Here is a 26,839-nt window from a genome sequence, read left to right on the forward strand (position 1 = left end):
AAGGCATGAATTTGAAAGAGGAGACTATAAGAATTTGGAAGGGGGAGAGGGAGAGATGGAAATGATGTAAATATATTCACACAAAAATAATTTAAATTTTTAAATGTTCAAAGTGTTTAAAATGTGTGGCTGTTTTAGCAGGTTGTTCAAGCCTTCAGCTTCTTTTTGGTCTTCTGTTTGATTATTGATTGCAGCTATTAAAGTCTATGCCACACATGCTGTATAACCATCTATTATGCCTCCTTTCAATTCTGTTAATGTTTGTTTCATATACTTGGGAGTTTCTTGTTTGGTGCACATATCATTAAAACTGCTATACTTTCTTGATATTAACGTATTTATCAATATATAATGTCCTTCTTTGTCTCTTACCAAAATCTTTATTTAAATGTGTTTCATATTGATAGGATTAACCTATCTCTCTTTATGAAAACTGTTGAATAAACTATCTTCCCACACTTTCTGTGTATTGTTTGTTTGTTTACCTGATTTTGTTTGTTTGGGATTTTTTTTTTTTTCAAGACAGGGTCTGCCTGTAGCCCTAGCTGACCTGATATTTACTATGCAGACCGGGCTGGCCTCAATCTCACAGAGATCTGCCTGCCTCTGCCTTCCAAGTGCTGGGATTAAAAGAGCGCACCACCTAACCCAGCTTTACTTGCTTTTTTAAAAAAATTCATTTTATGGGTACAAGCGCTTTTCCTGCCAGGTGTGGTGGTGCACACCTTTTGTCCCAGCACATGGGAGACAGAGGCAGGCATCTCTGGGAGTTGAGGTCAGCCTTGTCTACACAGCAAGCTCCAGGCCAGTTGGGGTTCTGGGAGACCCTGTCTCAAAAAAGACAAAAAAAAAACTTTTTCCTACATGTATGTGGGTACACCATATGCATGCAATGCCCACGGCAGCCAGAAGAGGGCACTGGATCCCCAAGAACTGGTGTTATAGAAGGCTGTTAGCCACCATATGGGTGCTGAGAACTAAGCCCCTGTCCTCTGCAAGAGCAGCCAGTGCTCTTAATCATGGAGCCATCTCTCCAGTCCCATGCTTGCTTGTTTTTGACTCGGGTCTCATGTAGCTCAGGTTTGTCTCAAGCTCACTACATGGCAGAGGCATGATCTCTGTGAGACTGAGGCCAGCCTGGTCTACATAGCCAAGTCCCAGGCCATCTGGTGCTACAGAGAAACCCTATCTCAAAAATAAAACAAAACAGTAGATTGGCAAACATACCAATCTGCATGCTCTTTCAAGAGTTACTGTTTTCAATAACTCAAGATACAAAGACAAGAGCTGCCAGGATATACCACATATAATTAAAATACTTAAAACCACAATATTGATGGACTTAGAGGGTTATACATTTTAGAACAATAAACAAGAAAATTAAACTCTGTAACTGACCACCTAGCACTAGTAGGTGGTACCCATCACACTCTGGGGGAGGAGAGGCAGGAAGGTAATATATTCTCTCTAAGACTTTATTCTGATACTCATGTCAGAAAAGGATGATGAAACCATAATTTTTGATCTAAGTATCTAGTTATAAGTAGATAAAAATAGTGACTTTCATTTAATACACAGTTAATCATCTGTTACAGATGTCTAAATTAATGTTGTCTAAATTAACTTACCTGATGATGCTTGTAACAGTACAACTAACCCTGTAGGTCGGTCTTCAGAGGAAGGGCCACTCTGTCCACAAATAACACAGTCATAGATAGCCTCAGAAACTTGAGGTTCTGCTGTGGAAATATCCATAGGAACATCATTCTCAGGAGAATCTGGAGAGAAAAGAAACTTGTAATTTTTCAAAATTCCCTTTTCAATAAAAATACAAAAAAAAAAAAGAATAGAAAAAGAAAACCTATTTCAAACAATTTTTAACTTAAATACCAACAAAGCTGGATCATAATACAACTATTGAAACCCTTCCTTGTTCATATAAAATACTTGCTCAAAGAACAAAAATGTGAAGTTGATAAAAACTTTAAATAATATGATTAAACATAGTTCTGATGCTATACCAATCACAGATAAAAATCAATACCAAAAACATTAGCAAAGACATTTGCATGAGAGCAATTTTTAAAGTAATATTTTAAGAAACAAAGGAGGAGGTTGATTATTTCAAAGCTCTTAGGGGAAATACAAGACAGCAATTCTTTTTTTCTTTTATGTGTATGAGTGTATTGCCTACATGTATGTGAGTGCACCTGTGTCATGCAATACTCGTGGGAGGTGAGAAGAGGGCATGAGCTCCCCTGAAACTGGAGTTACATACAGCTGCTAGCCACCATGTAGGTGCTGAGATTCGAATTTGGGTCTTCTGCAAATGCAGCCGGTGCTCTTAATGACTGAGCCAACTCTCCAGCCCCAAGATACCAATTCTTAAGGAAAAATGGCAGTATATAATACATGGATGAAAAAGGAAAATTTGGTTACTAATTCTCTATTTTAGTAATATCTCTGAAATAAGTCATTAATATGTTTGTATACAGAAATCATAATACACTGCCACATTCTGTATTAACAAAGCCAGGTACTACTACAGAAAATAATGGTAATATATTATTAACAACAAGAAATAAAATATTAGAATAATAATGACTTATAGATAAAGTCAATTAAATTCCTCAGTGCCAGGTTGTCTATAGTGGCAAAGAGATGAGTAGAGAAGAAAGACCAGGAAAGCAGAAGAGCTTTTTAGGGTGTTTAAGGGGCTGTAGACACTGGATCTATGGGTAAAGAGTATGCTGTACAAACATGAGAAACTGAGTTCTGATCGCCAGGACCCATGTAAAAACTGGACACAGTGGTATACACCTGTAACCCCAGCACCAAGACGGGTAAGTGGATATGGATCCTTGGAGTTTGCTGGACAGCCAGTCTAGCAGAAACAGCAAGTACCAGGTTCAGTGAGAGGACACAGTATCAAAAAATAAGGAGAGAAGAGATAGATAAAGAGGCCCAAAGTTGGCCTCTAGCCTCCACACATGCACACAATGAGGGTACCTACCCCATACACATGTGTGCACACACATATACACAATTCTCTTAAAGATGTTTAAAAGACTTAAAGTATAAGTAAGTATATAAAATTACATGTCAGAAACACAAAAAGAAGTATGTCAAGGGGGCTAGAGAGATGGCTCAGCAGTTAGGAGCACTTGTTGCACTTGCAGAGAACCTAGGTTTGTTTCCCAGCAGCTCACAATCATCTGTAACTACAGTTCTTCTGGCTTCCACAGACACCAGGTATACATGCATATAGTGCATATATGCACATACATACATGCAGGTAATCACATATACACATAAAAATTAAAATAAAATAAAATAGATTTTTTAAAAGAAATGTCATTTTTTCATGTTTTTAATTTTTAAAAGAACCATAAAAATATCTTTATTGAGAGTGATTAATTGGCTGGGCGTAGTGGAGCATGCCTTTAGTCCCTGCCCTTGGGAAACAGAGGCAGAGATTGAGGTCAGCCTGGTCTCTGTAGTGAGTTCCAGGCCCCTGGGCTATAGGGAGACCTTGTCTCAAAAAGACCACAAACAAGAAGTGATTAATTAGAAAAGATATGAGAATCAAAAATAAATATTTGGATAATGCTTAATAATGGAACTAGTAAGTCAACAAAGAAATGAAAAACAAAATAATACACAAATAAAATCAGAACTAAAAAGCACATTATTCATTTAAATAAGATTAGTAGGAACAGAATATTTCAAAAGAAAGAAATGATCACTCAGCACAGAAAGAGGGGTCTTTCCTTGTTCTCAAATTCAAAAGTGAAAACAAATGGTTGACATAAGTAGATTAAATTGTCTAAATCTAATTTTTTTAATTATTTATTTAATAACCACATGATTAGAAGCATTTCGTTACAGCATTAACATATTCAATAACAATTTCTAAATCTAATTTTAAGGACCAAATAAACAGAATTTCACTGACTGTCTAACATACAAAGATAAGACTTCTTTTTTCAGTAAGTCTTGTCAGCTGGAAAATCTTAAGAAAATCCTAATGTCAACCCACTGTATTAAAGAGGTTGCTGCATCACCATTTCTAGTTTTTAAAAGAAAGGCTTGAGAATGATACAGCCATAAAGACAGGAAAATAAGATGACTTGTTTTTCAAGTAGAGAAACTTTTTAAAATTCCAACTTTAATAATTATGTTATTTGAGTCTTTCTTAAAAGAAACTAAAAAGGCCACATTTCAAAATCTAGGCATAGGCAAGAACTTTCTTAAAAGGACCCCAATGGCAAAGGAAGTAATCCCCCAAACTGACAAATGGAATTACAGTACACTAAAAAGCTTCTGCACCAAAGGAAACAATCAGCAAAGTAAAGAGAGAGGCTACAAATGGGGGGAAATCTTTGCCAACTGTACTTCATACAGGGGGCTAACACCTGGAATTTATAAAGAACTACAAAAATTAAACAACAAAAACCGTATCTTCTAGTCAATAAATGACCTAAGGAACTGAATAAATGGTTCTCAAAGGAAGAAACACAAATGACTAATGAATATATTAAAAGTGTTCAACACCCTTTGCCATTAGGCAGATGCAAGTTAAAAATACTTCAAGATTCTACGACACCTCAGACAGAATAGCTGTCATCAAGAAAACAAATGACAGAGCTGGAGAGATGACTCAGCTATTAAGAGCACTTGCTGCTCTTGCAGAGGACCAGGGTTCAGTTCCCAGACTCCACATGGTAGCTCAGAAACGTCCTTAATTTTAGTTCCAGGAGATCTAATGCCCTCTTCTAGCATATGTACATACATATATGCAGGCAAATATTCATATAAAAAATAATAAATTAATAAAAACATTCATATATAATAAATCATTTTTTAAAAAGATAGGAAAAGAAATGACAGCAAATGCTGGTATGTGGGAAAAAGAGGCACCCTTACTCACTACTGGTGGAAGTGTAAACTGGTCCAGCCACTATGGAAATCAATATGAAAGCTTCAAAAAACTAAAAATAGAACTACAATATGATCCAACTATACCAGCCACTCCTGGGTACATACTCAAAGGACTCTTAAGTCAGCATGCCACACAGATATTTGCACATCCATGCTTACTGATGCCCTAGTCAAAAGAGCTAAGAAACAAAACCACCCTAATGTCCATCAACAGATAAATGGATAGAGAAAATGTGATACATATACAGTGGAATTTTATTCAGCCAAAAAGAAAAATTAAATCATGACATTTACAGGAAACTAGAAATTATGTTAACAGAAATAAGCCAGAATTAGACAAATACCAAGTTTTCTCTAATATACATATTCTCTATTTTAAGACGTATGTGTGCAAACGTGCAAGTGCATATAAGTCACGAAACTAGAAAGGGGACCATGGAAGAGAAAAAAAATAGAACTTGGAATGGGGAGACAGTAACAGAATGCATATGACATGAAAGAAGATGGGGCTACATGGGGAAGGAAATGGAGCAGAGCAGGCAAGAGAGATTGTAGATACAGCGGTGGGGGGAGATCAACAAGAACAAAGTACAGATTTATCTTACAGCCTTGAACAAAAGTATAATGGGTACAGTATAAATTTTTGTAACACTGAATGTCAAGTCTTTTGTTCTGAATCTTAAGTAAATTTATGATAATGTTGTCAAGCTGTCAACAAAGCATACGTACCTTTGTGAGCCAAGAATTTGCTGATTAAATTATACATACCATAACATGATTTTTATATGAAGGATATTTTGTTTAAGCAATCAAATGTCACTATGGTACTACAATTTTATTATCAAATGTACATCATCATTAAATAAATTTTATTTTAATCAAAAAAGAACAAATATGTTTGAAAATGTCATAATCCATTACTTTCCATGGTATCAATCAGGCCAATTAGTGTTATTCTCAGCCTTGATCAGAGAACCTTCTGTTTGCAATGGGTGGTGAATAATGCAGAGACTCCTAACTGGTCAAAGTACAGAGAATGTATGACTGTCAAATGCTCAGTCCTAAGTGAGACATCGATATCACCCCTCTAAGGCTCAGGGACCATCACAGAAGGGAAGCATAAAGAATTTAAGAGCCAGAGGATGGGAAGAATATATATCTTCTGGATATGACATGGCTGTTGCACCCACTGAACTCACAGCAGCAGTAGCTACTCAACAGTGGTCAACATAGTGAGCTCCAGGCCAGCTAGGGCTACAGGGAAACTCTGTCTCAAAAAGACCAAACCAAATCAAACAAAAACCAAACAGACTGCTCACAGCAATCTACCATCATACAGGAAAATGTCATTCCTTCTCATTGTAAAATCCTACTACCAATCTGAATTGAACTAAAAGGTACGTCTGATATTTAGAAATACTAATGGGTAACACAAAGAGAAGACACTTAAGAGTATTCAAAAATCATTATAAGGATCTTAGAACACTTGCACAGAAAAGTATCAATATAAATAATGAAATGCACACTGACAGATTTGAAAGATTTAAGAGATAGCTTTACAGAGGAGAGCAAAGGGAACTCTGCTCAGCAACAAAATAGGCTACAGCAAAGATCTGATTCTGGGCAGGTAAGATGGTTCAGAGGGTGAGAATGCTTGCCACAAACCCTGAAAACCTGAACTCCCATGATAGAAGGAGAGAAATGTCTCCAAAAAATTGTCCTCTGACCTACAGACACACTGTGGCATGGGTAGGTCTACATGTATGCACACACACAATAAATAAATCATCTCCCCCAGTGTTCTGTTTAAATGAAGACTAGAAATTACCTAACTATAATATTTAAACCTGACAGAAGTTAAGACTAGATTATCCCTAAAATAATAACTGTAATTATGACAGTTCTAAACTAAAACTTAGGGGGAGGGGATCCTTTTGAGACAGGGTCTCCCTTTAACTCTAGTTGACCTGGAGTTCACTATGTAGACCAGGCTGGCCTTGAACTCACAGAGATCCACTTGCCTCTGCCTCCTAAGTGCTGGGATTAAAAGTGTGCATCACCACACCTGGCTAAACTAAAACTTTTTACTTACCAACATCCATTGCAGTTTCCATAAAGCTTTTCTGTCGTGAGGCAAACTCTGCAAGCAATTTCTGCTGCCTCTCTCTAGCCTTTTGTCGCCTAAATTAAACAGAAATAAAATCATAAGATGTGCTTAAAACTAATCAACTGTCTCTCAGAAATATACAACATATGAAAAAGCCCTGCTATATAGAACAATATATTTTCTATACTACATATAAAGTTCATATAAGATTTCAATATCCTTGAAAGGATTCTATTGCTTTAAAAGGCTTCAAACTCACTGATTCTATAAGTAAAAATAAAAGCCAATATTTACTTCAAAGTGTGAAATAATAATTAAGGTACATAGAAAATTTGGAAACTGTCAGATGACAGAAAGAGCAGTAAGCTACTGTCAGCAAGGGACTTGTGCTGGGCAAAAATGACAGTAAACTGGCTGCTATAAAAGGCTATGATATTACACATAAGCAAAGCCTAAAATGTAAGAATGACTTATTGCTATCCTAAGAATAGGTGTCTTCTAACAGAATGAACAGAAGTCAGTAAATTTTCCAGTTTCTACTAAGAATAATTAAAAGTTAGATATTTTTCTACAAAGTTAAAAGAATGCGAGTCTCAAAGACAGTGAAGAATAAAAACATGCTAAGTCAAAGGATAATTATTCCTTTGGATTAACTCATAATTCCTTTTATTATTTATCCCTTATCTATTTTCAGAGAGTATTTTGAGACTGGCTTCAAGCACTAAAAAAATACAACAGGTCCATAACGTAAGAATAAGAAAATAAAACTAAACAGAGAAAACAGGCTTCCTCAGATTATATTATAGTAACAATACCAGTGAGTATAAAATTTTACTTCCAGTAAACAAAGGTTAAAATAGTAATTTTATCAAGAAGAGGGAAAGGAAGAAAAAGGCTAACAAGTTATTTATTAATTCAAGAAAGACAATTTTTTTAATTTGAATGAAAAACAAATGTAACTGATCAAAGCCCATGATACAAAGAGCATAAAAACAAAGAATGCTACAGGAGTTTCATGTCATGACCATTTATATTTGTGTACTATAAAAGTAAAAAATTGTGTCAAATAGAGATAAGATCTAGTCATTTCTATGAAAAACTTCAGAACATTTGTCCATTAATATGAAATAATGCAAACATCTAACAAGTAAAATTCGGAAGAATGAAATGCTAATAGTAATCTGTAGATTACTCACACATCTGCCCCATCAAATTACTGGAGGTTATCAGAAATAACTATAAAGGCAAGGGTTGTAGTACTTGAAAAGTTACATATTTTTGCCAATAATGTTCAAAAGATTTTTAACTCTCCTAATATTTACACTGTAGATAACTGAAGGCCCACATAAGAAACGTGCTTCACTATTTTATAGCTACAACCCTGTTACATTGTTTCTGAGACAAAATATTATTATCAAAGTTAATTTCTTATCTTATTCATCAAACCTAGTTTGTCCATGACATTGATCATTTCAAACAATTACATTTATCCCCTCTTTGCTTCCGGAGGCTCCCACTGCCAGAACTCAACAGCCTGGCCTAAGAAGACAATTGTATGAAGAAAGATTGCAAGAAATTAGCTATGTGCAGGATAATCACCAAAAAATAATAAACATCGATGATTGTAGGTATGAGGTTTTTCTACTGCGAGGGTTACAAGTATATAAAGAAAGAAAAGAATGACTCTTACAGTATCAGTTTAGAATTATAAGTGAAAGAATGAATTCATAATTTTAACAGGTAAAATAAATTTCTCCTCTCTCCCTCCTTTTTTAGGCCCTATGCAAACAGTCATAGAAAGATACACACATAAAATTTTTCTCAGTTATTAACTAAAAGGACCTGAAAATAGCAATACCTCATCAGAAAAAGCACAAAGATTGTATTTCTAAATCCCATTCTACTACAAGCAACCAAAACTCCATGGAAATGGCTGACTTCTAGTCCAAGGTGAGCTTTGAACATCTTATTGCTCCTAATAAGAATGTGTTCAGTTATCACTATTATTCTGCTAAATGTACATAGTATTAAACCAACTCCTAATGACTTGTCACTATACCCATAGATTAATTAGTGCATCTCTCAATCCTTATCAGAGAAGCTTCTTTTTACACAGGTACTTACAAATTGCTAATGTGCTGAGAGTAAGAGACTGTGGAGTGCTCAGCCTTAAATGGGGCACCCATATCACACCCTCTCCTCTCAAGGCTCAGGGATCACTGCAGAACAGGAGGGCAAGAAGATTGTAAGAGACAGAGACAGCAGATGACCATATTGAAACTGTTTTCCAGACACAATAGGGAAGCTGCACATATGAACTCATGGTGGTTATGACAGAGTCCACAAGACCTGCATAAATTCAAGCCAGACAAAATTCCAGCATGGAGAGAAAAGGAGGCACAAAGTCCCACCCCTAGCTGAGTATTGACAACTAATAGCTTCTGGGAGAGGGAAAGCTGGTTTTCTTTGAGAGGGTGACCAACGGTAGGCAGGCTATATTCCAAGGGGTGAACCCATGCCAAAAAGCATCTGAGCAACACAAATTGGAGGCAATAAGCTTTAAAATAAAAATTTAAAAAAAAAAGGACACTAAGTTGGGTGGGTAGGGAGATCTGAAAGAAGATGGAGGGAAAAAGGACAAATATGATCAAAATACACTGTATGAAATTCTCAATTCTCAAAGAATAAAAAATACTTTTGAAAGAATATGTTCAAAGAGTGATAAAGACAGATAAAAAAAAATACATCCCAGCTTTAAGGAACTCTTAATGGTTAAAGTTGGAACAATTTGATCAACAGAATTAATAATGAACATATCAGATGATAATCCATAAAGTAAAATAGGCACCCAATGAGTCCATGACTTTTAAAAAAAAAGTTGATAAGAAATAGGATATTTCAGAATTTCAAATTATATAGCCAAAAATTCAAAATATGCATTAATTTAAAAGGAGGGGAAGGTAACTGGACAGTGAAGAAGTCTAGCAGACAACCTCTTAATCAAAAAACAAATGTAGGAGCCAGGTGTGGTGGTACATCCCAGCACTCCAGAGGCAGGGACAGGTGGATCCCTCTAAGATCAAGATCAGTCTGGTTTACATAGTGAGTTCCAGGTCAGCTGGAGCTACAGGGAGACCCTGTCTACAAAAGACAAAAAGAAAACAAACAAACAAAAAACAACATAGGGCTTGGTGTGAGGGCACTTGGGAGACAGAGGCAGCCAGATCTCTGTGAGCTTGAGGCTAGCCAGGTCTATGTAACAAGTTCTAGACCAGCAGGAGCTACATGATAAGACCCGGTCTCAAAAAAAATCAAAACCCTTGGGCTGGAGAGATGGCTCAGTATTTAAGAGAACTGTCTGCTCTTAAAGAAGACCCTGGTTCGATTCCCAGCACCCACATGATAGCTAACAACCTTCAGTAACTCCAGTGCCTGGGGAGGAGAGGAGTTAATGCCCTCTTCTGACACCTCATCCTCCATGGGCACTGCACAATACAAGTGCACTTACATGCAGGCAATACACTCATACACATAAAATATTTTTTTAAAACCCAAAACAAATGGAAATACAAATGATGAAACAAATGGAAATCAAGAGACTGATGTGATTCAATGAAAAGAAAACCATATCTCACTGGCATTCCTGTCACCTGAGCACAGACCAAATAGAAGCAGATAAGCCCACAGTGAGTGACAGCTTACAATGCTACTGCTACCCTGGACCTTCCAGAGGTGCCAAGGTCAGGAATTTAAGGGACAGACTGAGGAAACTCTTCTACCTTGTAAAAGACCAAAAAGATACAACAATTAAATTCAATGAGCAATTGAAGAATGGATCTGTTGTGAGAAACATTTGAACAACTATCTAAATGTAGGATGTTAGGATTTAATCATACAATGTTAATTTAATCATAAAATGTTAATTTCCTGCCAGGTATGATGGTGTATGCCTGTAGTCCCAGCACTTGGGAGGCAGAGGCAGGCAGATCTCTGTGAGTTCAAGGCCAACCTGGTCTACATAGTGAGTTCCAGGACAGCTGGGGCTACAGGGAGACCCTGCTTCAAAAAGACCAAAAAAAAAAAAAAGAGTTAATTTCCTAATCTCAATAGTTATATTAAGATTGTATAAAAAGTTTACTTCTAGGAAGTATATACTAAAATATTCTACAATGAAGGGTACTGTACCAGCAACTGACTGAAATCTTCAGCAGGTTCCTTGTCCCTTAAAGTTTAAGATTACTTTAAAAGTTAAAAATTCGCCGGGTATGGTGGCGCACGCCTTTAATCCTAGCACTTGGGAGGCAGAGGCAGGTGGATATTTGTGAGTTCAAGGCCAGCCTGGTCTACATAGTGAGTTCCAGGCCAGCTGGGGCTACAAGGAGACCCTGTCTCAAAAAGAAAAAAAAAATTAAAAATTCATAAAAATTAAGTCCATCCTCAAAAAAGAAATTTCATAAAGGAAGGAAAACAAAAATATACTATAGAAGCTCAAAGCCCTCCAAGAATCATCCAAAACAGCTTTGATAGACATGAGCAATGACAGAATACATATTTGGTCTCCTGTTTCTACTAGGGAAACTCTGAAATTTTGCTTGCTTCCTTCCTTAATCAGTGTCATTCTACAGCTCACCTCTAAACATGCACATTTACATTTACAATAAATATGTCAATAAGAGAATATTTCAAATAACAAATCTATGTATCAAACATAAGAAAACCTCAGGTATAACTAGAATTAAAATGTATTTCTCTGCTAGCTTTCTAGAACCAGAAACAGCATGTCACTTGTGAATTTTTCTTAATCTACATTATTCTTTTACTAAATTAGGCATAAATGTAAATAAGAGTCATTAAACAAATGACAAGCAAGTTTTGGTAAATTCAGTAAATCTCAGAAATTTTCCATTATCATCCTGGAGAACAAGGACACTGATGTTAAAAATTATTAAATCTAGTCTGGTGTGGTGGCGCACACCTTTAGTCCCAGCACTGAGGAGGAAGAGGCAGGCGGATCTCTGTGAGTTCAAGGCCAGCCTGGTCTACATAGTGAAGTTTCAGGCCAGCGGGGGCTACAGGGAGACCCTGTCTCAAAAAGACCAAAAAAAAATTTTTTTAATCTATCTATGACTTATCATTTGTATCATTTTTTGTATGGAATTAATATATTGTGGAAATGATGCTAAAATTTCTACAGGAGGAAATGGATCATCATTAAGAGTTTATGAAACATTCTGTCTGTTATGAAACTTTATCCAAAACAGAAAACAGACAAGTAAAAAGCACGGTAAAATCCAAACTCATCTTAATCTCTTAACTACAGAATTAGTTTAAGTGCTTGTCACTGCTGAGCAGGTACATATACCTTTAATCCCAGTACTCGGGAGGCAGAGATAGGTGGATCTCTGGGAGTTTAACGCCAGACAGAGATACGTAGAGAGTTCTAGGCTAACCAGGGCTACATAGCCAGACCCTATCTTTAAAAAACAAACAACATACTCAAGTGTTTGTCAATATCATCACTGCTGAAAGAAAGAAAATCTAACAGTTTGTAAAAATTTTTAGGTTTTTTGTTCTGTTTTGTTTTGTTTTAGGGGTTATGTTTTTGGTTTTGGTTGAGGTTTTTGTTGTTGTTAATGTGCGTGCATGCGCGCATGTGTGAGTACATGCATGCAGTGCTAAAAATCAAGTCCAGGGCCTCTTAAATATTAGGCATGCACCCTACCACTGAACTAGATCCCCAGTTCGCTAGAGCATTATTTATTACAAGAGCATCAGGGCCTTTGTAAAAATAGCATCTAAATGGTGTCTTCTAATTTCATACTACTAAAAATAACTACAAAATACCCTTAACCAAACAGGTCTCTAAGTGTTTACATCCCTTAAAAGAAAAAAATCACACTATTCTATAATCAGAAGGAAAGCCCACTAATTTAGAAGAGATTAACAAAAAGAAGTTTTATCTCATTTTCAGCTGTTTTTTAATCAATAAATGCATTAAATTCTAGGTAATTACTCATTTAAAAATAATGAACTACCATTTCAATTACATGTTAGTTCTTTATAACTCCTATTTGGAAAGCATAACACTATGAGAGAAAAGTCAAAATATTTCTAAACTCTTACTGCAATCTAAGCTTCTGTGGGTTTTTTGTTGCTGGGTTTTGGAGGACTGTTTGTTCGTTTGGTGTGCATGTGCAGATGTGGGTGGTAACATTAGAGGACTTCTACCATTCGCCACCTTATTACCTAGAGGCAGGTTCCCTCACTGTTTCAGCTAGACAGGCTGGCCAGGGAGCTACTGGGATCCGCCTGTCTCTGTGCCACAGGCATGCAGCCACGCTCAGCTTCCTACATGGGTGTTGGGCATTTAAACTTAGGTCCTCATGTTTATATAGTAAGTGGACTTACCCCCTGAGCTACCTCCCCAGCTCCCATATATATTTTTAATATGGATTTTTCTCTTATTAAAAAAAAACTTTTAGCTGGGTGTGGTGATGCATGCCTTTGATCCCAGCACTTGGAAGGCAGTGGCAGGCAGATCTCTGTGAGTTCAAGGCCAGCCTGGTCTACACAGTGCGTTTCAGGACACTTGGGGCTATTCTACAGGGAGATCCTGTCTCAAAAAGACCAAAAAAAAAAAAAAAAACCTTTGTTTACCTCAGAGATGAAATACATACAACCATAAGTTATCAAAGGATGGTCTCCTAACTAGGAAATCATATATGACTTCCAAACATATCTAAACTCTTCTAACATTGAACAATTTTGATACACTTCTTCTTTTATGGCCTCCTTCCTCTTACACACTTCTTTAATGCCATTTATCCTAGTTAGTTTTAGCTAGTCTCAACTGAGGAATTTCTGGATCACCCCACTAATCACCAGGGTAGATTCAGCCAATCTCTCTGGTTGAGCAAGTGTCCCCTTCCTCCTTCAACATTCCACATGTGCCCTTCCTGAAGCTGTGGCTTGGTCAGAGAACAACCTTCCCATTAGACAAGGACAGGTCTTCAGTCAAGTGTATGAGTAGCTGTGCTCCTTTGCTAGAACCTCTGAACAAATGAGTAATTTCCCAGATGAGACTGGCCTGTGAGCAACTATGGGAAATTGTCTTGATTGTTAATTGATGCAGGGGGTCCAGCCCTCTGTGGGTAGAACCACTTCCTGGGCAGATGTCCCTGAGCTGTATAAGAAAGACAGCTAAATGCCAGGCATGGTGGCCCACACCTGTAATCCCAGCACTTGGGAGGCAGAGGAAGGCAGATCTCTGTGAGTTCAAGGCCAGCCAGGTCTAGATAGTGAGTTGCAGATCAGCTGGGGCTACAAGAGACCCTGTCTCAAAAAGATCACAAAAAAAAAGAAGAAAAGGAAGAAAGCCAGCTAAATATGAGCCTATGAATGAGCCAGCAAGGAGCAGCAACCTCCATGGTTTCTGCTCCAAGTTCCTGCTTGAGGCTCTGCCTTGACGTCCATCAATGATGGATTGTAACCTGTAAGCTGAAATAAGCCCTTTCCTCCCATTGCTTTTGGTCAGTGCTTTGTCACAGCAACAGTTTGAAATGAAAACACCACTCATTCCAGTGCTGCTCCACTCTAGCCCTCTCTTCAGTCAACTTTGCTGGCACCCTTTCCACAGTCATTGCCTTTACTGCTTTTCCTTGACTTCTATGTTCAATTTTCTCATCGTTTTACTATGCATACTCTCCCATATATAAGACTTCCATTATTACCCATATGAAGAAATCTCTAATTCTAAGAATTTTCCCCTAAGACACAAATCTTAAACCTAAACTATTTGTCTTCGCTAAGACATCTTCAATTCAGAACTAAACCCATCATGGTTTTTGGGTTTTGTTTGTTTTGAGACAGGGTTTCACTATGTAGCCCTGGCTAGCCTGGAACTCACAGAGATCCTTCTGCCTCTACTAGGATTAAAGGAGTGCACCACTACACCCAGCCTCAACCTGCTCCTACATTTCTTTAGTTTGATAAACAAGTATATCATCCAAGTCAGAACTCAAAGAACAATACTTCTTCTTTATCTCTCACATCACATTGATCACCAAGTCTAACATCTTAGACCTGTAAACATCTCATCACATTATCATCATATAGTTCAGACCCAAACCATACTTGCCCTCCCACAACCCTAAATAGCTTGCTCTCCCAATTTCTAGTCTTAGCCCACTCAAATCCACTGAATGTGATTATTTTCATTCTTCAAATTCATCAATGCCTTTTCCATACCATTTACACACTAAGTGCCAGTTAAACCATACCTGGTTACCTTCTTAGCCATATGACCTGCTACACCTAATAATATTCTGTTCATCTAATATAACATTGATTATACTAACAACTATCTACTCACTTGTCTGTCTTTCCACTGTAGTATCAATTCCTCAAGGTCAAAGACATGAGACATATTAGACACAAATGTATATCCTATTTCCAGAGAAGAGCCTGGTTGATGCTCAATGAATAGGGAAGAGATCGATATAATCAAATCACCTTGGGCTGGTTTCTACTAACCATTCAACCTACATTTGACTAGGTTTAATCTTAAAAGTAACCAAGAAGATGAAATTAATCCAGAAAACACCTCTGAAGCACATCAAACTATTAATTTGCTCACAATGCTCACAAGAGTAATCCATATATTAACGATCATTTTTATTTATTATAAAAGACACTAAGATGACAAATTAATGCTTCTTAATATTGAAATGACCCATTTAAATTGTCCTTAAGGGGCAGAACATACCCTTACCATGTAATTGTTGCATTAGTAGATAAATTTATTTCCAAAAAATTAAATCAATGAATATTATTTTCACCCTCTGAGAAGTGAATAATGGCAATACTAAATTTCATCTGAAAAAGAAGTATGTCCTTGGTCTTTTAGTCTTATGTATATTCATTAGAAAATATGTTATCATTCACTAATTCTGGACCTTTCCCAAGAATTTGACAACTACATTTGAATTTCAGTGTCTCAAGATTCATTTTTGTCATGTTTAGGGACAGTATAGTAGGTAATGGTAACAAAGTTGTTGAGAAACAGCAGAGTCATGTAACTCTCTTAGCTAAAACCATGTTCAAAGCCCCAAGAGCCACAAAATTCACTTATAAAAATCACCATTCCAAGAAAGTCACAGATGAGGGAAAAAGGGTTATAAATATAATGATTTAACAATAAATTAAAAGTAACTTAAAAGCCCAAAGCTAAAGGCATAAGTTAGGATGTGTTTAAAACACCTTTTCTAATAATTAGCAATTGTGTATTGATAAAGTGCCAAAAAATTTAAATAGTTGGATTTCTATTTTAAGAAATATTAAGGACTACTGAGATGGCTTGCCACTAAGTCTGATGATCTAAATTTGATCCTCCAAGACTCATATGATAGAAGGAGAGAATAGGCTTCACAAGTTGTCCTCTGACCTCCACATGTGCCATTCCATATAAATGTACATATAAATGTACACACACATACATGTAAATACATACATACACATGGAAGGAAGGAAGGAAGGAAGGAAGGAAGGAAGGAAGGAAGGAAATGTTAAAAAGGAAATACTGGGGCTAGAGAGATGGCTCAGCAGTTAAGAGCACTGGATACTCTTGCAAAAGACCTGGGTTCAAATTCCAGCACCCACATAGAGGCTAACAACCATCCACAACTCCAGTTCCAGGGAATCCAATGTCCTCTTCTGTCCTCTGCAGGTACTGCATGACACTTACATACATGCAGGCATAACACCCATTCTCATAAAATAAAAATAAACTTAAAAATACTTAAAATACTTCTATTCTTATTTGAAGTTAAATTAATAACCATTTTAACAGCACAAGATTTCTTAGATCCATAGCAATAGCTGTAATAACAATGATTATAAAGAAGCTTCCAACTTTAAATGGTAACTTAATGTTGGAGTCAGCAACTCTCATCTTTTCTCCCCAAGGAATTCAGATACCACACACATAAGCAATGGCTATGGTTCAACCATTACATTATAAACTAAACAGCTGTGATTGTTATACCTAAATTAACCAGGTAGTTAGCCCTAGCTGACCAAAAAAAAAAAAAAAGAGAAAAATCCAATCGAATCTTCAACTGTTCCACACATATTTAAACATTAACAATAAAATTACCTTTCCTCCTTGTCTAGAGTTTTCTTCTCTGTGGCAGTGACTTTTTTGGGTGGCACAGGAGGAGTCACTTTCCTGCATATCTCTTCAATGATGCGTTTGTTCATTCTGCTTTGCACTGCAGCTTTTAGCAAAATTCTTTCTACTGCAGTTATACCATCCCCATGGTTGTATTTAGGGACTTCTGGCTGGATTAAAACTTCTATGTCATCAAGCCAAGGAGGATAGTAGGAGTTTTGTTTTCCTGAGAGTTTGTGGTGGAGTTTAATTAGCAAAGACAATATGCTTTCCTTAATTTCCAAAATGGCTGTGGTTAACTGGGGAGCTGAACCAGGAGCTGACCATTTACTTGACGTTTTGGGGCGGACCACCTGATTTGCTTCACTGCTACTGCGATTGATGATCTCCTGAAACTTCTTTCTACGCTCTGCTACTAAGCTGAAAACTTGAGCTGTACCAGAATTCTACCAACAAAAATGAAAAAAGAAAAATGTTATTGAATACCAATTCTACAAATATACTGTATTTTTCCAAACAGAATGCTTACAATTTCATCCAAAGATCTCTTCAATAGATTTCCTCCTTAAATAAACCTGTCCCTTTCACCTCCCTTTCCCAAGCAGATTTAGTACCAGTCAATCTGCAAACAGCAGTGAGGAAAAGAGGTTATTGACAATGGCCTCTCTGTGTAACCTGAGTGTGTGTACCATAGAAAATAAAGATTATGCATTATCTGCAGCCATATTAGAGAAAAATCAAAAACTAATTTCTAAATTTAAAGGAAGAAAACTATATATACTCTCTACTTTTTGTAGGGGGAGGGTTTGAGACAGGATCTCACTATGAAGCCCTGGCTGGCCTGGAACCTGTTATGTAACGTAGACCCGGCTGGTCTCAAACTCCCATTAAGTACATGCTTGGCACTCTTCATGAACTTCTGAAAACCTGCTACAGTTTCCAGGTAGGAAAATAAGTTAATTTTTAAAAATTTTCTAAGTTATTGAATCTAAGCTGAAAATTAATTTCACTTTTAAAGAATTTCAAAAGTTTGAAAATTACTAACAAATACTTAAAGTTATTAAATTTAAATATAAGGATAAAAGACTGAATTGATTTGTTTCACATTTTACAGTAGTATATTTGTTATTAAAATACATTTGTTTTACTAAATGTTTTTCTCAATAATTTGTCTTCCAAACAGCCTTCCTGCTAAAGGAAACAGCATCAGTGCTCTTAGAAATCATCTTTTACTTAAGATATGATTTTCTAAAGTATAAAAAAGATGCTTTTGTGAATCAAGTAATAGTATACAATTTTTTTGTACATTGAAGCTGCTTTTTTTAATTTTATTATTTTTTTTTAATATTCAGTAAGGATATTTCTTTTTTGTTTTTTTTTTCAAAAATATTTTATTTATTACTTTTTATTTTATTTTATTTATTTATGACTATCACTGGTCACAGTCGCCCACCTTCTGAGCTCCTCGGCATCTGAGCATGAATACAATTTTATTATTTTTATTTTATGTGTATGAGTGTATTGCCTGCATGAAGGTAAGTGCACCCGTGTCGTACAATGCCAGCAGAGGTCAGAAAGGACTGCTGGATACGCTGGGACTGGAGTTACAGACAGTTGTTAGCTATCATGTGAGTGCTGGGATCCAAACTCGGGTCTTCTACAAGAACAACCAGTGTTCTTAGCCACTGAGCCATCTCTCCAGCCTCTCAAGCCGCTTTTTTAAAAGTATTCTTTAACAGCATTCGTGGCAAGAGCTGCCTCTGATAAAGGTTCCAAGTTCTTAATTAAAACCCTTTACAGTGTTCACAACAAAAGCAAAACAAAGAATAAAAGTAAAGTAAAAAAAAAATTAAAGAAATGTTTTCAAATGTAATGATATTAATCACATATAGATAAATACTTCATTATTTGGGTTTTTTTCCTTCATTTCCAGTTAAGCCACATTGCTAGTTAATAGACTTTATCAAGTGAAATGTGTAATTCACTTCTCTTTATTCACTAGAAACTAGTTTGTAGGAAAATAAAACTGCTTAATTATTTGGCATGCCATTTTAATATTTTTCATTTCTATTTTTTGCAATTAATGAATGAAGCATCATGCAATGAAAGAGCTGCTTTCAAAATGAGTCCCAAAGCACAATATACAGAGTCTAAGATATTTATGGACCTGTTTCATCAGAAAACTAATTGCCATTAAAGCCAAAACATTTTTTAAGTGGGCATGCTGCCAGCAATTAAATTTACTTTGTTTTAGGAAATAGTCATTTTTAAGATGTTAGTAAAACAGTTGCAATGTTAAATGTAAACAGATCCAAATGGGTCACCTGTAATTGGCCCCAAATACTTTTAATACTAATAAAAAAAAATCTACTACTAAACACTCAGCATTATTTTTAATCAATAATATGAAATGTCTTTAAACTTAAATCATTTTATTAAAAGTAAAAAAAATTGAAATATTTTTTAATTTAATCATATTAATCTCACACACACATACACACACACAAATACTTCAGTGTTTGGGGGTTTTCCTCATTTCCAGTTAAGCCAAGTTGCTAGTTAATGCAAATATCATATACATCTACCTCTCTCTGAAGAACTTTAGGTCGTCGAGAACTCTGGCAGGTTAAAGGAAAAAGACTGGTAAGGCTAAGTGGCTTCGATATATCACAGGGCATAAAGACAATTTTTTTTTGGGGGGGGGGTTCTTTTTGAAACAGGGTCTTCCTGTAGCCCCAGCTGTCCTGGAACTCACTATGGAGACCAGGCTGGCCTTGAACTCACAGAGATTCACCTGCCTCTACCTCCCAAGTGCTGGGACCAAAAGCCCACGCCCCCCATAAAAACAATTTAAAGATATTCTTAACCAGACTTTTCTTTTGGATTCCATACAGTGATCTAAGTAACAGATCCCAGTATAACATAAACCTTTTCTTTCATCTTCCTCTATTTTACACTTACTTGTAAAGAACCCAGGCTGTCAGAGCTAGTGCTTGCAGGTAAGTCTCTCTTCACTTCAGGAGCAGTCTCTGGAACTCTCACCCTAACATAGTTTATAAAGTGTCGCATGTTGGATACTAAGTTACTGCCAGGGAACCAGCTGTCATGACAACGTTCTGGTCCACCCACTGATACCTAAAACATATTAAGTAAATAAACAAATAAACACTTGTCTGGTCTGAGATACAAGCCCAAATAATTATCCACTATCTGTTATACTCCTGAATCTCTTATACATCTCATCCTTAAATTATAAAGTGGACAAATTTAAATTTAAATAGTCAATTTCAAGCACAAAATGTAGGAATAAAGTTCGCAAATTTTGCAGTCCAGTGAAATTAGCAAAGTATCTCCTAAGAAAATATAACTTTTTTTTTTTTTTTTGTCTTTTTGAGACAGGGTCTCCTTGTAGCCCCAGCTGTCCTGGAACCCACTATGTAGACCAGGAGATCCGCCTGCCTTTGCCTCCTGAGTGCTGGGATTAAAGGTGTGCACCACCACGCCCAGCATCTTTTAATATAGAAATACTTAATGCTACAGAATACTTATCATTCACTAATAATAACTCATAATACAGTCAAATAATGCTAGCTTGGGCTAATGAGAAGGGCCAAAAAAAACTGAACAAAAGCATGAATAGTCAGAGAAATCTTAATGATCTTGAAATACCTATGAAAGAATATATGCTGATTTGGAAGGAGCCTGAATCACTGTATTTCACCAAGAATCTTTGTAAAATTCGTTCATAGCAATGACTGATTGATACTTATAGAGCACTGAAAACACATTAAAAACATATTCTTAAGTATTTTATTCCATTATATTTGTTAAGTCTTATTTAGGATTTTTATTACATTTATCTAGTGTGTGTGCACATGTGTGCCAAGACACATGTGTGGAGGTCAGAGGACAACTTGTAGGAGTTCTCGCCTTCTCCCACATGGGTTCTAAGTATTGAACTCAGGTCATCAGATTTGGTGGCAGACATTTTTACCAGCTGAGCCATCTCACCAGGCGACCTTTAAAATCTTCATACAAAGACTATGGCACTCAAAATTAATCCCAAATCAAGGCATTAGCATTTTAAACTGAAGTCCTAACTTAGTAACTACTTACTCATAACCACTGTTCTTACCATAACAGAAAAAAATACATAATACATATGTGAACAATAAATCTTCAAATTCAATAGTTCCAAGTAAAATTAATTCCTTAAGTATCAATGAAAGCTCTAAAGGATGACATGCATTTTAAGAATAGGGTCTTTTGGGGCTGGAGAGATGCTCAGCAGTTAAGACCACTGGCTGCTCTTGCAGAGGACTGGAGTTCAATTCCCACCATCTATATGGCAGCTAACAGTCCACAGTAACACCAGTTCCAGGAGATCTAGCACGTTCTTCTGATCTCCATAGGCACTGCACACATGTGGTGCACTTACATACATACAGGCAAAACACTCATACACATAAAATAAAAATAAAAATTTTAACAATTAAAAACAAAGAAAAATAGGGTCTTTAGGGCCAGGAAATTGGCTCAGTGGGTAAAGGTACTCGCTGTCAAGCCTAATGACCATCTCCAGGTACCACATGGTTCTGGAAGGAGAGAATTGACTCCTACAAGTTGTCCTCTGACCTCCACATATGCATCATGGTACGCGCAAGCGTGTGCACACACACAAAATTAATTAATAAGACCTTCTCTAGTAGCTCTTATATCTAACAGTGACAAATTCATAAATACACTTCAAGATTAATCCATACATATACTTATACTCTAGCTTGGAAACAACTGTCTCAAGACAGATAGAAATTGCTTCCTATCTAAAAATTCTAAATTAGAAGACATTACTTACCTCTTCCTCAGATTCATCCTCAGCAGAATTTTCAAGTCCTAATTCAATCAGATATAAAACCATGCAGAGCACATGTTCTGACAGATTTTGATGATCCATCAGAATCTTTAAAAAGGAAAGAAAATATCTCAGAATTACTTTTTTTTTTTTTTTTTTTGGTCTTTTTGAGACAGGGTCTCCCTGTAGCCCCAGCTGTCCTGGAACTCACTATGTAGACCAGGCTGGCCTTGAACTCACAGCGATCCGCCTGCCTCTGCCTCCCGAGTGCTAGGATTAAAAGCGTGCGCCACCATGCCCGGCCAGAATTACTTTTTATATAAAACATATTTCAATTAAAAATCCAAAAACATTTTATTACAGATGAAAACCATAATCAGATAAATATCAGATACACACATGAAGCTACATCTTAGTGAAAAATACATGAGAAACAATTTTCCTTGAAGATTACGTACAACTTTTTCTTAAGAGTTTTTTATTTTTAATTATGTGCCTGCATATGTGTCCATATTTGGGGGGAAAGGGGGGTGTGAGGGACTTGCACATGAATGCACAGAGGTCAGAGGAAGGTGTTGGATCCTCTGCAGCTGGAGTTACAGGTGGTTGTGAGCCACATGACGTAGGTACTAGGAACATGACTCAGGCCCTCTACGAGAGCAGTATATACTCTTAACCACTTAAGTCATCTCTCCAGCCCCTATATAGGAATTTTAACCATTATCTAGAAGTAGCAATTTGAATATTTCCTAAAGAGTACCACATTAAACAGTCCACAAAAATCAATATACCTGTATTTAATAAAATAATTTAGCAAGAATACCTTATATCCTAGTCTGCTACCTCCTGAAGATAAGAGTACCAAAAAAAAAATTGGCTAACCAGGATAACACAGGAAACGAAAATATGCTTAGCATTAGCACCTAGCATATAATCAGGAACATAACAACTATTTATGAAACATTCATGTTTACCAATTCTGTCTTTAAAATTAAAGTTCTGGACCTCTGAGTACTATGTGTGGCTGTATAAGTATGTAAGCCAATGTGTAGTTTTTATAATTAGAAAGGAAAAAGGAATGCAAGTGATTAGTAGAGGGGCTTCTCTAAGCAAAATGTTACACACAGATTATACAGTTTAAGCCTGACTCATCTTCTATAGGATTTTAGGACTACCTCCACCAGTCAGTCACTCATTCTAGATGATGTAACAGACCAATGATCAAAGGATACCTAAGATACTAGAGGAACAAAATGGTGAGGTATCTATCATCTTGTTCTCATTATTAAAAAGGCCAAATGATGGAAGGGGTAGAAGAAAAAGTTCAGCAAGGAGTGGCCATGTCAGCTGTGTGGGAGGTAAGAGAGAGTGCAAAGAAGGGAGGCTAAGCTGAGCCTCACAGTAACAGTCCAAATGAATAGGGGATAAGGAAAGACCTAATTACTGTATCTAAAGAATACAGATGTTCACTAACAGACTTTCTAATATTTACTTTGACAAATGAGAGGGTTTCTCCATTTAGCTCTTGGACGATTAATGGCTCTTAAAACTTTTTAAAACCTCATTTCCTAACACAGACTCTATATATACCTATTTGAGCTGTAGCAACAATCTTTGGCCTTAATTTTTCCATCTTTAAGTCTGGAAAAACAGTACAGAATTGTTGGAGGCAGACATGTGTTAACATCTGCTATTTGCTTACTACAGTACCTAGCAATAGGTAGGCAGCACCAACAGTGTGAAGAGCAGAAGTAGCCCAAGCAGGGAACTGAAAGCTGGGAGCCACCAGAGATCACCCTTTCTAACCTAATACTTCATGGAGGGAAAGCAAGGCTTAGCCACAAACTCACCTTGTCTAAGCAACACTACACAGATTGCAGCCTCCCAGGACAATGGTTGTGGTTACTATCTCCTCTCGATAAATAAAGCATTACTATCTAAATTCAAAAGAAATTGTACTTAGCCAGGCATGGTGGCACACGCCTTTAATCCCAGCACTTGGGAGGCAGAGGCAGGCAGATCTCTGTGAGTTCAAGGCCAGCCCGGTCTCCACAGCAAATCCAGGCACCAGCTGAGGCTACAGGGAGACCCTGTCTCAAAAAGACCAAAAAAAATTTACTTGAAATCCTGCAGTATTATAGTTTTAACTGTAATATGAAAACTAAGGATTTAAAAAGAAGTGATTTTTCTGGAACATTTTGCCATGCTCTTTAGTATTAAACATAGCAGGAGTTGATGGTGGTTTGCTGCAACAGATTTCTGTAAAGATGACTTGCCAATGCTTGGCAATTAGAGAGCTTTTTTATTATAATTGTTTATATCAAAAACACTATTACAAATTTTAAAATTTAGTCATAATATTCTTGAAACAATTCAAACACTGACTTTTTACCTCTGATAAAGTAATTAAGTAAAATTTAAAAGTTGGAAAAGTATAACTTGAAAGATGGTAAGTCATTTTCAGCAAGGCTTCCTTCATTTCTATTTAACTTCTAAAACTCACACTGAAAACTGAGAATAACAACAGATTTATTCATACAGAATTTTGCTAGAATTAAATACAATAATGTCAACAACCATATACACATTAACAGTGGGAAAATCTAGCTCTGAGGAATCCTTCAATAATGTCTATTTTTTTGGTCTTTTTGAGACAGGGTCTCCCTGTAGCTCCAGCTGCCTGGTACTCACTCTGTAGCCCAAGCTGGCCTCAAACTCACAGAGGATCCCACCTGCCTCTGCCTCCCAAGTGCTGGGATTAAAAGTGTGCGCCACCACGCCCGGCCAATAATGTCTATTTATAAAATACAAATTGCTTTTCAGTATGAAAAGATAAAAGACATTTTAATGAAGGTGCACTTTAAATAATTTTTCTGAATAATCCACTTAGATAGTAATAATAATGAATTTTTCAGGGCTTTTTTTTTTCAGACACTGGTCTAAATCTTAGCTAAAGCAACTTCTTTTTTTTAATGCTTTTCAGACAGGGTCTCCCTGTAGCTCCAGCTGGCTCGGAACTCACTGTGTAGACCAGGCTGGCCTTGAACCTGCCTCTGCCTCCTGAGTGCTAACATCAAAGGTGTGCACCATCACGCCCAGCTAACTAAAGTAACTTTTAACTTTTATAAGTAAAATGAAAAATTGGTTATGAGTGAAGCTGAAAAGAAGGATACAAAAAAGCCAGGCGTGGTGGTATAGGCCTTTAATCCCAGGACTTGGGAGACAGGTGTAAGCAGAGCTCTGTGAGACCAAGGTCAGCTAGGGCAACAGTGAAACCCTATCTGAAAGAAAAAAAAAAAGAAATGGAAATCTAAAGGAAACCTGAAGGCATTATTTTGTTACATGGTAAGCGCTACAAGAAAACTTAACTAAATGAATGCATAGTTCTTAAATAATAAATATTTCTGCATAGTCAATGGAGATCTATATGATGACTATGCTTAGTTTTCTTTGAATTTCTTTTATTTTTAAATTTTCAAATTAAGGAAAAAATTGTATTTTATTTCTAATTTCATAATACTTATGTTTATTTATTACTTTATAGATGTTTAGTTATCTGATCTATATGAAATGGGTATAGTTATTTTATCTTTCTTATACAGTTTAAATCATAAAAATCCCAGTGTGTATAATTCCAGTTCCAGGGGATCTAACACCCTCTTCTGACAGCCATTGCACAACACATGTGCACTTGCAAACATACATATATACATAAATACACATTCACTCCATAATATACTTTATGTAATTTTTAGTACACAATTACAATTAGTCAAATAAGCCAGTTTTATCTAAGAAGAACCCAAAATAAAACAAATTCTAGGTAACAGGAAAGTAAAGGATGTTCTGAGTTTCTAAAGATGTTTTTTACCAAAAATAAGAAACATTTTTATGTTGCCACATAGAACCCCACCCAAACCCCTCCTCTTCTGGAGTAACTAATGAGAGATAAAGAGCAATGAGAACCACTTTAAAGTATGTACAGTTTGCAGAGCTGATATTTCAGTTTTGTTACTTGATGGGTTCAGTGACTACTTGGACCCTTGGTTTACTCCATTGTTCTCATAGCCCCACACATTTCACTTCCTACGCTACAGAAGTCATACATAAATATTCCCATCTGAAGCCGAGTTAGAAACAAACATTGTTCCACAAAGAGGTATAGCTATTTGGTTACTTTCAACTTGGAATTCAAATACATGTGATTATAATTGATCCTTAAACATCTTAAATTTATAAACATACTCTGCTTTATAAATGGTACTTTTGTGTAAATATTCTTTAGCACTTTTATTTGAAAATTACAAAAATAAACTATAATCTAAGTCATAGTAAAATTACTACTGTACCTTGTAAAGCAGAGTGAATAACACAATGTGTAAAGTTTTACAATGCAAAAGTCTCATGAGACCTTTATAGCTAGGGTGGAGTGATGTCCTTTTCTTATATGGAGGCCAGGGATTGCCAGGAAACTTTCCACTCTGCTTTAAACTGTAGAAATAAAACAAAATCAAAATTACATAACAAACTCAAAATTAAACTATGGTTTAAACAATTATTTATAGACACAAATTTGTCACATTTTTCTAAGCACTATTATTTTTTTTTTTTTTACTTTACAGCACAACTTTTTTTTTTCATACAGAAGAATTCATTCCAAAGCAATTGACATTGAGACGTTTTCACATGCATTTCTAATCTCTATATACATGACTATCACTGGTCACAGTCGCCCACCTTCTGAGCTCCTCGGCATCTGAGCATGATTACA

General features: G+C 36.3%; 1 protein-coding gene across 4 annotated transcripts in view; it reads right to left on the reverse strand.

Annotated features, from left to right (window-relative positions):
- Ubr3 (ubiquitin protein ligase E3 component n-recognin 3) overlaps positions 1-26,839 on the reverse strand; it is a 219,890-nt gene that overhangs the window by 95,483 nt on the left and 97,568 nt on the right. For all 4 annotated transcript variants that reach the window (XM_029565777.1, XM_029565774.1, XM_029565775.1 and 1 more), the window contains exons 20-25: positions 26,418-26,559; positions 22,072-22,176; positions 20,178-20,351; positions 17,202-17,662; positions 7,034-7,122; positions 1,629-1,778 (exon numbers count right to left, since the gene is read on the reverse strand). In XM_029565777.1, the coding sequence (XP_029421637.1) occupies positions 1,629-1,778; positions 7,034-7,122; positions 17,202-17,662; positions 20,178-20,351; positions 22,072-22,176; positions 26,418-26,559 (1,121 nt within the window). The remainder of the gene's footprint in view (positions 1-1,628; positions 1,779-7,033; positions 7,123-17,201; positions 17,663-20,177; positions 20,352-22,071; positions 22,177-26,417; positions 26,560-26,839) is intronic.

Source organism: Nannospalax galili, unplaced genomic scaffold, assembly GCF_000622305.1.
Source record: "Nannospalax galili isolate Female #2095 unplaced genomic scaffold, S.galili_v1.0 scaffold1398, whole genome shotgun sequence".
Taxonomy (NCBI): domain Eukaryota; kingdom Metazoa; phylum Chordata; class Mammalia; order Rodentia; family Spalacidae; genus Nannospalax; species Nannospalax galili.